The sequence below is a fragment of the Oncorhynchus keta genome, chromosome 29, assembly GCF_023373465.1.
Source record: "Oncorhynchus keta strain PuntledgeMale-10-30-2019 chromosome 29, Oket_V2, whole genome shotgun sequence".
NCBI classification, from domain to species: domain Eukaryota; kingdom Metazoa; phylum Chordata; class Actinopteri; order Salmoniformes; family Salmonidae; genus Oncorhynchus; species Oncorhynchus keta.
Genome location: NC_068449.1, coordinates 48,423,401 through 48,438,850, shown reverse-complemented (window position 1 = coordinate 48,438,850; position 15,450 = coordinate 48,423,401). Strand labels below are relative to the sequence as shown.

Sequence of the window (15,450 nt, the reverse complement as noted above, 5' to 3'; positions counted from 1 at the left end):
CCATGGCTGGACATGGAATAGAATAGAACTGTAGTGTTAACGGCTTCAATGTCAAGGCCAGCGCCTCAAAGAGCCATGGCTGGACATGGAATAGAATAGAACTGTAGTGTTAACAGCTTCAATGTCAAGGCCAGCGCCTCAAAGAGCCATGGCTGGACATGGAATAGAATAGAACTGTAGTGTTAACAGCTTCAATGTCAAGGCCAGCGCCTCAAAGAGCCATGGCTGGACATGGAATAGAATAGAACTGTAGTGTTAACAGCTTCAATGTCAAGGCCAGCGCCTCAAAGAGCCATGGCTGGACATGGAATAGAATAGAACTGTAGTGTTAACGGCTTCAATGTCAAGGCCAGCGCCTCAAAGAGCCATGGCTGGACATGGAATAGAATAGAACTGTAGTGTTAACAGCTTCAATGTCAAGGCCAGCGCCTCAAAGAGCCATGGCTGGACATGGAATAGAATAGAACTGTAGTGTTAACAGCTTCAATGTCAAGGCCAGCGCCTCAAAGAGCCATGGCTGGACATGGAATAGAATAGAACTGTAGTGTTAACAGCTCCAATGTCAAGGCCAGCGCCTCAAAGGGCCATGGCTGGACATGGAATAGAATAGAACTGTAGTGTTAACGGCTTCAATGTCAAGGCCAGCGCCTCAAAGAGCCATGGCTGGACATGGAATAGAATAGAACTGTAGTGTCCATCCGAGGATGGACATTTGTCTTCGGCTCACCGTACAATAATTAGAAAAAATATTATTCAGAAACGTCCTACACATTGACATCATGGACAATACACTGCAGTCCTCAGGAAAACAATACTTTTCCAATCCTTTTTCATTTGCATTTACAATCAACCCAATACGTTGATGTTGTGGTCTTCCGTTGAACTCTGATGTCAGCTTCCGTATTGTAGATATTTAGAGCTGTCCCGGGTTCCAGGTCTAATCTCCATTACAGTGCATTATGCTGATTTTCTCTGACACGCCCCAAGACGGTTATCCTCTCGCTTTCTCTCCGTCTCAATGATGGAAAATGTGTACAAGCATATTTTATCGTCTCTACTCGTTCGCGCCCAGACACACACAAGCACACACACTCGTTCATAATGCATGCATTCAGGCAGAACCAGAGGATTATATTAACCCCTTGTTACCCTGATGTTGTAATACCCCATACAGACCTATTGCATTGTTACACTAATGTGACCGTGTCCGTGGTTCCTAAGAGAGGAGTTACTGTTCATGTCCATTAGGGACGCAGCCCATGTTCCCAATTACTCTGCTATAGGAGTTCAACTCCTACAGAACATCTCTCAGAGGAGACGAAACCATATGTATGCAGCAGGTGGGGATTGCTACCTGTATTAATATACAGTGTGTGCTTTCTCAGCCCCAATCCGTCTTTGTTAGGCCACTCCAGCACACACACACACTATCCAAACCGCTCCACAGTCCCAATCACTCAATCACATCATCTTTTCAAACAGGCACGGCGCTGATCCGCCCTCCCTGCTATAGCTAACGCTAGCTCCACTCAGCACAATCCATCGCAGCCGCTACTGCTATCGCTAACCGCTCAATCAGCTAATCGATGAAAGCTCCTGGTGATCAGAGGGTGCTAGGCGAACTAGCTACCTGAGATTTAGGGGGTTCAGCTGGGGGTTCGGTGCTTGGCTACTGTTGGTTTGGGGTTCGGGCTGGCGGTGCAGACCCTCATTGTGTTTCTCTCTAAGATGGCGTCATTCATCTAGCGGTTAATAAACCTAGCAAGTGGCAAAGCGGGCTGCGCAGCATTCCAACATGTTGCCCGACGTGAATAATTTAAGGCGCACAGCGTGACGCCATCCTTTGAAATACTTTCTTTGAAGCAAAAGCCCCCTTTTTCCTCCTATCTTCTCCTCCATCCATCCCGCTCTTCATCTCTTCCCCCTCTCCATCCAAAATCACTACACCAAGACTTGGTCCTGTTTGCACTGCCTTTTGGTTCCCAGTGGAATAACTTTGGTGACGCTGCTTTTAGTTGTTTTCTGTAAGAGGAAGGGTTCTCTCCATCCCCCTCCTTTCTCACTCAGTCTCTCTCTCTCTCTCTCTCTGTCTTTCTGTCCTCTGAGTTCTGCTAAACATACTAAAGAGCGAGAAAAAGAAAAAGAGAGGAATGAGAAAGAGAGGCTGTGGTTGAGGTGTATTTGCGAGCTCTGAAGATGACAGCAGTTTTGGGAGTTGTTATTTCTGAATGACCCAAATGACCTACACAACCATCCATCCCTCATTCCACTCTCTCTCTCTCTCTCTCTCTCTTCTCTCTCTCTCTCTCTCTCTCTCTCTCTCTCTCTCTCTCTCTCTCTCTCTCTCTCTCTCTCCTCTATTTCTCTCTCTCTCTCTCTCTCTCTCTCTCTCTCTCTCTCTCTCTCTCTCTCTCTCTCTCTCTCTCTCTCTTTCTCTCTCTCTCTCTTTCTCTTTCTCTCTCTCTCTCTCTCTCTCTCTCTCTCTCTCTCTCTCCTGCTATTTCTCTCTCTCTCTCTCTCTCTCTCTCTCTCTCTCTCTCTTCTCTCTCTGTTTTGGATCCAACACAACCCCACTGGTTACATCACACAGCCAAAATCCATACAGCAGCACCCTCTGCCACTTTCTCTTCCTCTCTCTCGTTATCTCTCATTCAGCCTACCATAGACAGCTCTCATCCCCCCACAGCCAATCAGAAACTATTCCAATCAGTGCCGATCTCTGGGCACGGGTGGGAAGAGTGGGCCAGGGCCTGTAGGTAGTGGTACAGGGTGTGTGTTTGTTTCAATGGCCCTCAGGAGACAGGGCATGGCACAGCACAGAGGTAAGCTCAGTACATCCTGGGGGGAGCTTAGTATAACAACATTCCCATAAATCCCCATAATATTCCCAAAACATCCCCATATATCCCCAAAATATTCTAAAAACATCCCCATATATCTCCATAATATTCCCAAAACATCCCCATATATCTCCATAATATTCCCAAAACATCCCCATATATCCCCAAAATATTCTAAAAACATCCCTATATATCCCCATAATATTCCTAAAACATCCCCAAAATATTCCCTAAACATCCCCATATATCTCCACAATATTCCCAAAACATCCCCATATATCTCCACAATATTCCCAAAACATCCCCATATATCTCCACAATATTCCCAAAACATCCCCATATATCTCCACAATATTCCAAAAACATCCCTATATATCCCCATAATATTCCCAAAAACATCCCCAAAATATTCTCTAAACATCCCCATATATCTCCACAATATTCCCAAAACATCCCCATATATCTCCACAATATTCCCAAAACATCCCCATAATATTCCCAAAACATCCCCACAATATTCCCTAAACATCCCCATATATCTCCACAATATTCCCAAAATATCCCCATATGTCTCTACAATATTCCCAAAATATCCCCATATGTCTCCACAATATTCCCAAAATATCCCCATATGTCTCTACAATATTCCCAAAATATCCCCATATGTCTCTACAATATTCCCAAAATATCCCCATATGTCTCCACAATATTCCCAAAATATCCCCATATGTCTCTACAATATTCCCAAAATATCCCCATATGTCTCTACAATATTCCCAAAATATCCCCATATGTCTCCACAATATTCCCAAAATCTTCCCAAAACATCCCAATATATCCCCACAATATTCCCAAAACATTTACAGTGTTCATTTAGTTTTTATGCTATATTAAGTGCTTTTAATGGAAAGAAAAAACTGCCCAAAATAATTTTAGGCGCCAGCACTCATTTTATTTTGACTATACCAGGGTTGATATTCTAGAGCGAATATTCAATAATAATATAATAAACTAAGTATATGGAGCAGAAAGGAACCTGAGACAGGGACAATGTCAAGGCACCAGACCTGAGAGAATAGAATGATTGATTAACAAGCTGCAATTGTATTGATTTGGTAGCTATTTCCTTTACTGCCGGAGGGGGATAATTGATGATAATGAGAGCAGTAATTAAATAGTTATGTATTTGCAAAGATAAATACATTGTTGAGGAAGCTATTGATATGGATGATAACACTAATGATACTGTACTTAGTAATTATTATAATATTATTTAGGTACAATATTATAGTATGATTTAAAAGTATTTAATGTCTTTTTTTTAATGATGTATTGAATAAATACAATATTATTGAATAATTATTGTCATAAGTATTACAATTAGTATAGCTAGTAATCAGAACAATATTAATGTTGTAATTTTGTATGTAGTATTTTCAACACATTATTAAGAGTTGTATTACCTTATCATATATAAGTTATGCGTCCATGAATATGCTGATAATCAAGTAGCTGTAATTATTATTTTAGTTGTCTGCAATTTTTATTGCTAGCTACATAAGTAATGATTTTGATTATCACATTTCTTTTAATCTAGAAATGATATTTTTGTTTGTTTTTATATATAGATAGTTGTATGTATTGATAGAGGCTTTTTCAGAATAGCAGTGGTTTGAAGTACTGCACTTTATACTATGCAGTTGGTTTTTACATATCGCTGCTTTGAAAACGACACCTACGGCTGATCCCATTTAACTCCTTTGTCTTTCAACAGTTTTTTCAAATCAGCACCCTGTTGTGTGTTACTGGTGGGGGAGGCGTCATGTTCTTAAATGTGTGGTGACACACACATGCATCTTTTCATCTCCCACGCTGTGTGATCCTATGAAACCCTGTTGTGAGGAAAGAGAGAACATACTGTATGTTTCCCATGCCAATAAAGCCCTTTGAATTGAATTGAATGGAAAGAGAGAGAAGTGCAAGGTCAGGCAACACCTACCCAGGGTGCCCCAATCTCATAACACCGTCATCATCCCAGCCCTAACGCCCAGTCCCAGCACCATACACCTGCGCTAACACCATTTATCGATTCCAAACGACCACCATTACCAGATAAAAACCTGCCCTCGGTCCCAGCACCACGTAAATGAACATTCCAATGATCAAAAGCCCGTAATCATGACAACAGGAACAGCTGTGGTATCAACCCATTTAAACCCTGCTACGTTTCCTTCTGATCACTTTCTCACAGAGGTGAAAATCATCTGAGAAATACAATATTCAAAGCCTGTATTAATTACACAGTTTTGGTGAAATTGTGTGTGTGTGTGTGTGTGTGTGTGTGTGTGTGTGTGTGTGTGTGTGTGTGTGTGTGTGTGTGTGTGTGTGTGTGTGTGTGTGTGTGTGTGTGTGTGTGTGTGTGTGTAGAGGGGCTAATTTTAAAGCAGTGAGTGTTTATTTCCTGGCTGCATAGCTGGTTAGCCTCGGGCAAGTATTAACAGGAAGTGGTGTTGAGTTTAAAAATGAAAAACAACATTGGCCTGAATTTATTCTATGAAAGAGAGAAGTTTGTAAGGCTTTGATTTGATTTCCCTGTGGTGATCATCTGGCCAAGTGAAACTGTTGCAACTACTGGGCATTCAGAGTGTTATGTTGATCCCTCGACCACGTTTGCAACACACCAAATCATATTCCTTCTACGTACATAATGTTATCTGACAAAACTTTACAGTTTAAATATGCTTCACCTCCATTTTTGTAATTTGTGGCGAACATGGAAGTTCCGAAATTACACAAATGTACAAAAAGCTACATGTATAAGCCAACAACAACAATTTGCTTATTTTTCGTCAATCTTCCACTCATCACAATGACACACGACTTTGACACAGCAACTAATCTTCCCCTCCATCTCCCACCCTTCCTCCTCCTCCCTCTCCCCCCATCCAGGCATCCTGTACAAGGGCAATGGTGAGAACGTGTTCATCTCCCAGCAGCCCCCAGTGATCAGCAGCATCATGGGTAACGGCCGGCGCCGCAGCATCTCGTGCCCCAGCTGTAACGGCCAGGCGGAGGGCAACAAGCTGCTGGCCCCCGTGGCGCTGGCCTGTGGCGCCGACGGGAGCCTCTTCGTCGGGGACTTCAACTACATCAGACGCATCTTCCCCTCTGGGAACGTCACCAGTGTGATGGAGCTCAGGTAAGGATGGAGAGAGGGGGGAAAACAGTCTCTGGGAACGTCACCAGTGTGATGGAGCTCAGGTAAGGATGGAGAGAGGGGGAAAACAGTCTCTGGGAACGTCACCAGTGTGATGGAGCTCAGGTAAGGATGGAGAGAGGGGGGAAAACAGTCTCTGGGAACGTCACCAGTGTGATGGAGCTCAGGTAAGGATGGAGCTCTCTGGGAACGTACCAGTGTGATGGAGCTCAGGTAAGGATGGAGGGGGGGAAAACAGTCTCTGGGAACGTCACCAGTGTGATGGAGCTCAGGTAAGGATGGAGAGAGGGGGGAAAACAGTCTCTGGGAACGTCACCAGTGTGATGGAGCTCAGGTAAGGATGGAGAGAGGGGGGAAAACAGTCTCTGGGAACGTCACCAGTGTGATGGAGCTCAGGTAAGGATGGAGAGAGGGGGAAACAGTCTCTGGGAACGTCACCAGTGTGATGGAGCTCAGGTAAGGATGGAGAGAGGGGGAAAACAGTCTCTGGGAACGTCACCAGTGTGATGGAGCTCAGGTAAGGATGGAGAGAGGGTGGGAAACAGTCTCTGGGAACGTCACCAGTGTGATGGAGCTCAGGTAAGGATGGAGAGAGGGGGAAAACAGTCTCTGGGAACGTCACCAGTGTGATGGAGCTCAGGTAAGGATGGAGAGAGGGGGAAAACAGTCTCTGGGAACGTCACCAGTGTGATGGAGCTCAGGTAAGGATGGAGAGAGGGGGAAACAGTCTCTGGGAACGTCGCCAGTGTGATGGAGCTCAGGTAAGGATGGAGAGAGGGGGAAAACAGTCTCTGGGAACGTCACCAGTGTGATGGAGCTCAGGTAAGGATGGAGAGAGGGGGAAAACAGTCTCTGGGAACGTCACCAGTGTGATGGAGCTCAGGTAAGGATGGAGAGAGGGGGAAAACAGTCTCTGGGAACGTCACCAGTGTGATGGAGCTCAGGTAAGGATGGAGAGAGGGTGGGAAACAGTCTCTGGGAACGTCACCAGTGTGATGGAGCTCAGGTAAGGATGGAGAGAGGGGGGAAAACAGTCTCTGGGAACGTCACCAGTGTGATGGAGCTCAGGTAAGGATGGAGAGAGGGGGAAAACAGTCTCTGGGAACGTCACCAGTGTGATGGAGCTCAGGTAAGGATGGAGAGAGGGGGAAAACAGTCTCTGGGAACGTCACCAGTGTGATGGAGCTCAGGTAAGGATGGAGAGAGGGGGAAAACAGTCTCTGGGAACGTCACCAGTGTGATGGAGCTCAGGTAAGGATGGAGAGAGGGGGGAAACAGTCTCTGGGAACGTCACCAGTGTGATGGAGCTCAGGTAAGGATGGAGAGAGGGGGAAAACAGTCTCTGGGAACGTCACCAGTGTGATGGAGCTCAGGTAAGGATGGAGAGAGGGGGAAAACAGTCTCTGGGAACGTCACCAGTGTGATGGAGCTCAGGTAAGGATGGAGAGAGGGGGAAAACAGTCTCTGGGAACGTCACCAGTGTGATGGAGCTCAGGTAAGGATGGAGAGAGGGGGGAAAACAGTCTCTGGGAACGTCACCAGTGTGATGGAGCTCAGGTAAGGATGGAGAGAGGGGGGAAACAGTCTCTGGGAACGTCACCAGTGTGATGGAGCTCAGGTAAGGATGGAGAGAGGGGGAAACAGTCTCTGGGAACGTCACCAGTGTGATGGAGCTCAGGTAAGGATGGAGAGAGGGTGGGAAACAGTCTCTGGGAACGTCACCAGTGTGATGGAGCTCAGGTAAGGATGGAGAGAGGGGGAAAACAGTCTCTGGGAACGTCACCAGTGTGATGGAGCTCAGGTAAGGATGGAGAGAGGGGGAAAACAGTCTCTGGGAACGTCACCAGTGTGATGGAGCTCAGGTAAGGATGGAGAGAGGGGGAAACAGTCTCTGGGAACGTCACCAGTGTGATGGAGCTCAGGTAAGGATGGAGAGAGGGGGAAAACAGTCTCTGGGAACGTCACCAGTGTGATGGAGCTCAGGTAAGGATGGAGAGAGGGGGAAACAGTCTCTGGGAACGTCGCCAGTGTGATGGAGCTCAGGTAAGGATGGAGAGAGGGGGAAACAGTCTCTGGGAACGTCGCCAGTGTGATGGAGCTCAGGTAAGGATGGAGAGAGGGGGAAACAGTCTCTGGGAACGTCACCAGTGTGATGGAGCTCAGGTAAGGATGGAGAGAGGGGGAAAACAGTCTCTGGGAACGTCACCAGTGTGATGGAGCTCAGGTAAGGATGGAGAGAGGGGGAAAACAGTCTCTGGGAACGTCACCAGTGTGATGGAGCTCAGGTAAGGATGGAGAGAGGGGGAAAACAGTCTCTGGGAACGTCACCAGTGTGATGGAGCTCAGGTAAGGATGGAGAGAGGGGGAAAACAGTCTCTGGGAACGTCACCAGTGTGATGGAGCTCAGGTAAGGATGGAGAGAGGGGGAAACAGTCTCTGGGAACGTCACCAGTGTGATGGAGCTCAGGTAAGGATGGAGAGAGGGGGAAAACAGTCTCTGGGAACGTCACCAGTGTGATGGAGCTCAGGTAAGGATGGAGAGAGGGGGAAAACAGTCTCTGGGAACGTCACCAGTGTGATGGAGCTCAGGTAAGGATGGAGAGAGGGGGAAAACAGTCTCTGGGAACGTCACCAGTGTGATGGAGCTCAGGTAAGGATGGAGAGAGGGGGAAAACAGTCTCTGGGAACGTCACCAGTGTGATGGAGCTCAGGTAAGGATGGAGAGAGGGGGAAAACAGTCTCTGGGAACGTCACCAGTGTGATGGAGCTCAGGTAAGGATGGAGAGAGGGGGAAAACAGTCTCTGGGAACGTCACCAGTGTGATGGAGCTCAGGTAAGGATGGAGAGAGGGGGAAACAGTCTCTGGGAACGTCACCAGTGTGATGGAGCTCAGGTAAGGATGGAGAGAGGGGGAAACAGTCTCTGGGAACGTCACCAGTGTGATGGAGCTCAGGTAAGCATGGAGAGAGGGGGAAACAGTCTCTGGGAACGTCACCAGTGTGATGGAGCTCAGGTAAGGATGGAGAGAGGGGGAAAACAGTCTCTGGGAACGTCACCAGTGTGATGGAGCTCAGGTAAGGATGGAGAGAGGGTGGGAAACAGTCTCTGGGAACGTCACCAGTGTGATGGAGCTCAGGTAAGGATGGAGAGAGGGGGAAACAGTCTCTGGGAACGTCACCAGTGTGATGGAGCTCAGGTAAGGATGGAGAGAGGGGGAAAACAGTCTCTGGGAACGTCACCAGTGTGATGGAGCTCAGGTAAGGATGGAGAGAGGGGGAAACAGTCTCTGGGAACGTCACCAGTGTGATGGAGCTCAGGTAAGGATGGAGAGAGGGGGAAACAGTCTCTGGGAACGTCACCAGTGTGATGGAGCTCAGGTAAGGATGGAGAGAGGGGGAAAACAGTCTCTGGGAACGTCACCAGTGTGATGGAGCTCAGGTAAGGATGGAGAGAGGGGGAAAACAGTCTCTGGGAACGTCACCAGTGTGATGGAGCTCAGGTAAGGATGGAGAAGAGGGGGAAACAGTCTCTGGGAACGTCACCAGTGTGATGGAGCTCAGGTAAGGATGGAGAGAGGGGGGAAACAGTCTCTGGGAACGTCACCAGTGTGATGGAGCTCAGGTAAGGATGGAGAGAGGGGGGGAAACAGTCTCTGGGAACGTCACCAGTGTGATGGAGCTCAGGTAAGGATGGAGAGAGGGGAAAACAGTCTCTGGGAACGTCACCAGTGTGATGGAGCTCAGGTAAGGATGGAGAGAGGGGGGAAAACAGTCTCTGGGAACGTCACCAGTGTGATGGAGCTCAGGTAAGGATGGAGAGAGGGGGAAAACAGTCTCTGGGAACGTCACCAGTGTGATGGAGCTCAGGTAAGGATGGAGAGAGGGGAAAACAGTCTCTGGGAACGTCACCAGTGTGATGGAGCTCAGGTAATGATGGAGAGAGGGGGAAACAGTCTCTGGGAACGTCACCAGTGTGATGGAGCTCAGGTAAGGATGGAGAGAGGGGGAAAACAGTCTCTGGGAACGTCACCAGTGTGATGGAGCTCAGGTAAGGATGGAGAGAGGGGGAAAACAGTCTCTGGGAACGTCACCAGTGTGATGGAGCTCAGGTAAGGATGGAGAGAGGGGGGAAAACAGTCTCTGGGAACGTCACCAGTGTGATGGAGCTCAGGTAAGGATGGAGAGAGGGGGAAAACAGTCTATTTGTTGTACTTTTCTTTTAGTCTGAATCAAACTGCTGTTGATGTGGTTTATTTCTTGAAGATGGTTTTACTTTTGCAATTTTCTTGTTTTACCTACTTCTGATGAATGACTAACATGCATATGTAGAGAAAGAGGGATGGATGGATAGATGGATAAATGGAGGGAGGGATGGATGGAGGTGGGGTGTGTGAGTGGCGTTGGTTGGTTGGGTGGATGGATGGATGGATGGATGGATTGAAGGGGTAGAGCTCAGGTTGCCTGGCCCCCAAACGATGGTTTGGGGAAGGGAGATGGGCAGGAGAATTCAGTGATGGATGGCTGGATGACACAAGAGCCACCTGATACACACACATTGATTTGTTTCAGTAAAAATGCAATTTCACACTCACTCCATGTGGAGTGTGGTCAGTCTTACCTGGTCACTTACAATGATGAGATACAGAGATGTTATGGAAGGCACACACACACACACACACACACACACACACACACACACACACACACACACACAGCCTCTCCTCTAACCTGGTCTGTAGGACATTTTAGCCCTGTTATGTACACACACTGCTCATAAATTACCTTCTCACATTTTACCCTGAGGAAATATATTGTCTGTCTCTCTTTCTTCTCCAGCTTCTCCTTCTCTAGCTTTCTCTCTTTCCTCACTGATGCTCTCACCCTTCCATGCAAATGTGACCAAACACAGGGCTACACATACGCCCCTGTCTCTCTCTCTCAATCTCTCTCTAATTCAAATTCAAATTCAGACTTTATTGGCATGAAATTCAATTTGTTGATATTGCCAAAGTAGTATAGTGGTAGGCTACAGCATTTCAGTAAATACAGTACAATGTGATGAGGATAATGAAATACAGTTCATTTCAATAGTAATAATAATAATAGTACATATAATCATGTATACAAGAACAACACTATTGCTCTCTCTCTCTCTCTCTCTCTCTCTCTCTCTCTCTCTCTCTCTCTCTCTCTCTCTCTCTCTCTCTCTCTCTCTCTCTCTCTCTCTCTCTCTCTCTCTCTCTCTCTCTCTCTCTCTCTCTCTCTCTCTCTCTCTCTCTCTCTCTCTCTCTCTTCTCTTCTCTCTCTCTCTCTCTCTCTCTCTCTCTCTCTCTCTCTCTCTCTCTTTCTGCCTCTCTCTCTTTCTGTCTGTCTCTTACTGTCTCGCTCTTTCTCTCTCTCTTTCTGTCTCACTCTCTCTGTCTCTCTGTCTCTCTTTCTGTCTCACTCTCTCTGTCTCTCTCTCTCTGTCTCTCTCTTTCTGTCTCACTCTCTCTGTCTCTCTCTCTCTGTCTCTCTCTTTCTGTCTCACTCTCTCTGTCTCTCTCTCTCTGTCTCTCTTTGCCCAGCACACTGTAATGCACCCAGGCTTAACTCAATTTCATTATTAGGCTTGATGGGTAATGCCCAGTCCTGTAAATTAAATGTACTAATTAGAAAGAGAGAGAGAGAAAGAGTGTGCGTACGCGCGCTTATGCGCATGCATGTGAGTGTGCGTGTTTGCATGTGTATTATAAATGAAAAGTCACTCCGCAGCGTTGGCATATACAGTAATCCCAGCGTCCTGGCTAGTCACCGGGGGTGCTAACGCTGTTGTTTAGGCCCTGCCTCTTCATTGTCAGGAACACAATCAATAGGCCATTATGAGCCTGTTAACCTGGAGCACAAGTCTGGCACACTAATGCTAGCTCCCAGGTGAACCATTCATGCTAACGCAAACACTAGCTCCCAGGTGGACGGCTGTGTGTGTGTGGGGGGGGGTGTCTAACTCTTTGACTGCCTGACAGTATATGTGTACTGTATGTTAATGTGTCCGTGTGTATGACAACTTGTATTGTGTGTGTGTGTGTGTGTGTGTGTGTGTGTGTGTGTGTGTGTGTGTGTGTGTGTGTGTGTGTGTGTGTGTGTGTGCAAACATCTCTCTCTTTCTGTGTGTTCTCCAGTCTGACTAACCAACACTCTTCTATTATCTCTCTCTTTCTGTGTGTTCTCCAGTCTGACTAACCAACACTCTTCTATTATCTCTCTCTTTCTGTGTGTTCTCCAGTCTGACTAACCAACACTCTTCTGGTATCTCTCTTTCTGTGTTTTCTCCAGTCTGACTAACCAACACTCTTCTATTATCTCTCTCTTTCTGTGTGTTCTCCAGTCTGATTAACCAACACTCTTCTGGTATCTCTCTTTCTGTGTGTTCTCCAGTCTGACTAACCAACACTCTTCTATTATCTCTCTCTTTCTGTGTGTTCTCCAGTCTGACTAACCAACACTCTTCTATTATCTCTCTCTTTCTGTGTGTTCTCCAGTCTGACTAACCAACACTCTTCTATTATCTCTCTCTTTCTGTGTGTTCTCCATCCTGACTAGCCAACACTCTTCTATTATCTCTCTCTTTCTGTGTGTTCTCCAGTCTGACTAACCAACACTCTTCTATTATCTCTCTCTTTCTGTGTGTTCTCCAGTCTGACTAACCAACACTCTTCTATTATCTCTCTCTTTCTGTGTGTTCTCCAGTCTGACTAACCAACACTCTTCTATTATCTCTCTCTTTCTGTGTGTTCTCCAGTCTGACTAACCAACACTCTTCTATTATCTCTTTTTTTTCTCTTTCTTGTTCCCTTCTGCTTCCGCTTTTCTAAGAAATAAAGATTTCAGACATAGGTAAGCCTCAGTAACAATATAACCATGTACCACAGATCCATACCAGTCTTGTTTCCCTCTCTCTCTCTCTCTCTCTCTCTCTCTCTCTCTGTATCCTGTGTAAACCCTAGTGGCAGCCCGTCCATAGAATACAGTCACTCTCTTTATATAAAGGCTTTGGAGGGATTTCAGAATCATTCTAGCGGATTGGCCGACATCAGCTCTCGGCGAATCAGACTCCTTTATCTGCCTACAAACCTGCTGGAACCATCCAGAACCCACTAGTTGTTGTTTTGTACATCGTAAAAGACAACTTAACACTTTTATAAAATCGCTAACTAGCAACAACAACAAAAAACGCTAACGAGAAAAACGTTTTGAGGGGTCTGTTTTCAACTCAATACTTCTCTGTTGTACGGTTGGGGCCCTTTGACAAAGAGGAGTGAGGACAAGACACGGGGTCAAGTCTAGATGGAGAGGAGGAACTATGGTGGTGTTCAGAGGAGAGAGGAGAGGAGGAACTATGGTGGTGTTCAGAGGAGAGGAGGAACTATGGTGGTGTTCAGAGGAGAGAGGAGAGGAGGAACTATGGTGGTGTTCAGAGGAGAGGATGAACTATGGTGGTGTTCAGAGGAGAGAGGAGAGGAGGAACTATGGTGGTGTTCAGAGGAGAGAGGAGAGGAGGAACTATGGTGGTGTTCAGAGGAGAGAGGAGAAACTATGGTGGTGTTCAGAGGAGAGAGGAACTATGGTGGTGTTCAGAGGAGAGGAGGAACTATGGTGGTGTTCAGAGGAGAGGAGAAACTATGGTGGTGTTCAGAGGAGAGAGGAGAGGAGGAACTATGGTGGTGTTCAGAGGAGAGGAGGAACTATGGTGGTGTTGAGAGGAGAGGAGGAACTATGGTGGTGTTCAGAGGAGAGGATGAACTATGGTGGTGTTCAGAGGAGAGAGGAGAGGAGGAACTATGGTGGTGTTCAGAGGAGAGGATGAACTATGGTGGTGTTCAGAGGAGAGAGGAGGAGAGGAGGAACTATGGTGGTGTTCAGAGGAGAGGAGGAACTATGGTGGTGTTCAGAGGAGAGGGAGGAACTATGGTGGTGTTGAGAGAGGAGAGGAGGAACTGGTGGTGTTCAGAGGAGAGGATGAACTATGGTGGTGTTCAGAGGAGAGAGGAGAGGAGGAACTATGGTGGTGTTCAGAGGAGAGGATGAACTATGGTGGTGTTCAGAGGAGAGAGGAGAGGAGGAACTATGGTGGTGTTCAGAGGAGAGAGGAACTATGGTGGTGTTCAGAGGAGAGGAGGAACTATGGTGGTGTTCAGAGGAGAGAGGAGAGGAGAGGAAACTATGGTGGTGTTCAGAGGAGAGGAGGAACTATGGTGGTGTTCAGAGGAGAGGAGGAACTATGGTGGTGTTCAGAGGAGAGAGGAGAGGAGGAACTATGGTGGTGTTCAGAGGAGAGGAGGAACTATGGTGGTGTTCAGAGGAGAGAGGAACTATGGTGGTGTTCAGACTAGAGGAGGAACTATGGTGGTGTTCAGAGGAGAGGAGGAACTATGGTGGTGTTCAGAGGAGAGAGGAGAGGAGGAACTATGGTGGTGTTCAGAGGAGAGGAGGAACTATGGTGGTGTTCAGAGGAGAGGAGGAACTATGGTGGTGTTCAGAGGAGAGGAGGAACTATGGTGGTGTTCAGAGGAGAGAGGAGAGGAGGAACTATGGTGGTGTTCAGAGGAGAGAGGAGAGGAGGAACTATGGTGGTGTTCAGAGGAGAGAGGAGGTGGTGTTCAGAGAGGAACTATGGTGGTGTTCAGAGGAGAGGATGAACTATGGTGGTGTTCAGAGGAGAGGAGGAACTATGGTGGTGTTCAGAGGAGAGGGAGAGAACTATGGTGGTGTTCAGAGGAGAGAGGAGGTGGTGTTCAGAGAGGGAGGAACTATGGTGGTGTTCAGAGGAGAGAGGAGAGGAGGAACTATGGTGGTGTTCAGAGGAGAGGAGGAACTATGGTGGTGTTCAGAGGAGAGAGAGGAACTATGGTGGTGTTCAGAGGAGAGGATGAACTATGGTGGTGTTCAGAGGAGAGGAGGAACTATGAGGGAGAGGAACTATGGTGGTGTTCAGAGGAGAGGAGGGAACTATGGTGGTGTTCAGAGGAGAGGAGGAACTATGGTGGTGTTCAGAGGAGAGGAGGAACTATGGTGGTGTTCAGAGGAGAGGAGGAACTATGGTGGTGTTCAGAGGAGAGGAGGAACTATGGTGGTGTTCAGAGGAGAGGAGGAACTATGGTGGTGTTCAGAGGAGAGGAGGAACTATGGTGGTGTTCAGAGGAGAGAGGAGAGGAGGAACTATGGTGGTGTTCAGAGGAGAGGAGGAACTATGGTGGTGTTCAGAGGAGAGAGGAGAGGAGGAACTATGGTGGTGTTCAGAGGAGAGAGGAGAGGAGGAACTATGGTGGTGTTCAGAGGAGAGGAGGAACTATGGTGGTGTTCAGAGGAGAGAGGAGAGGAACTATGGTGGTGTTCAGAGGAGAGGAGGAACTAT

General features: G+C 47.3%; 1 protein-coding gene across 14 annotated transcripts in view; it reads left to right on the top strand.

Moving 5' to 3' along the window:
* The window catches only part of LOC118361866 (teneurin-3), a 510,845-nt gene that overhangs the window by 457,188 nt on the left and 38,207 nt on the right, over positions 1-15,450 (top strand). For 10 of the 14 annotated variants that reach the window (XM_052486681.1, XM_052486678.1, XM_052486675.1 and 7 more), the window contains 2 exons: positions 5,790-6,039; positions 12,912-12,932. In XM_052486681.1, coding sequence (XP_052342641.1) covers positions 5,790-6,039; positions 12,912-12,932 — 271 coding nt within the window. The remainder of the gene's footprint in view (positions 1-5,789; positions 6,040-12,911; positions 12,933-15,450) is intronic. The other 4 variants (XM_052486677.1, XM_052486682.1, XM_052486685.1 and 1 more) reach the window with 1 other exon arrangement.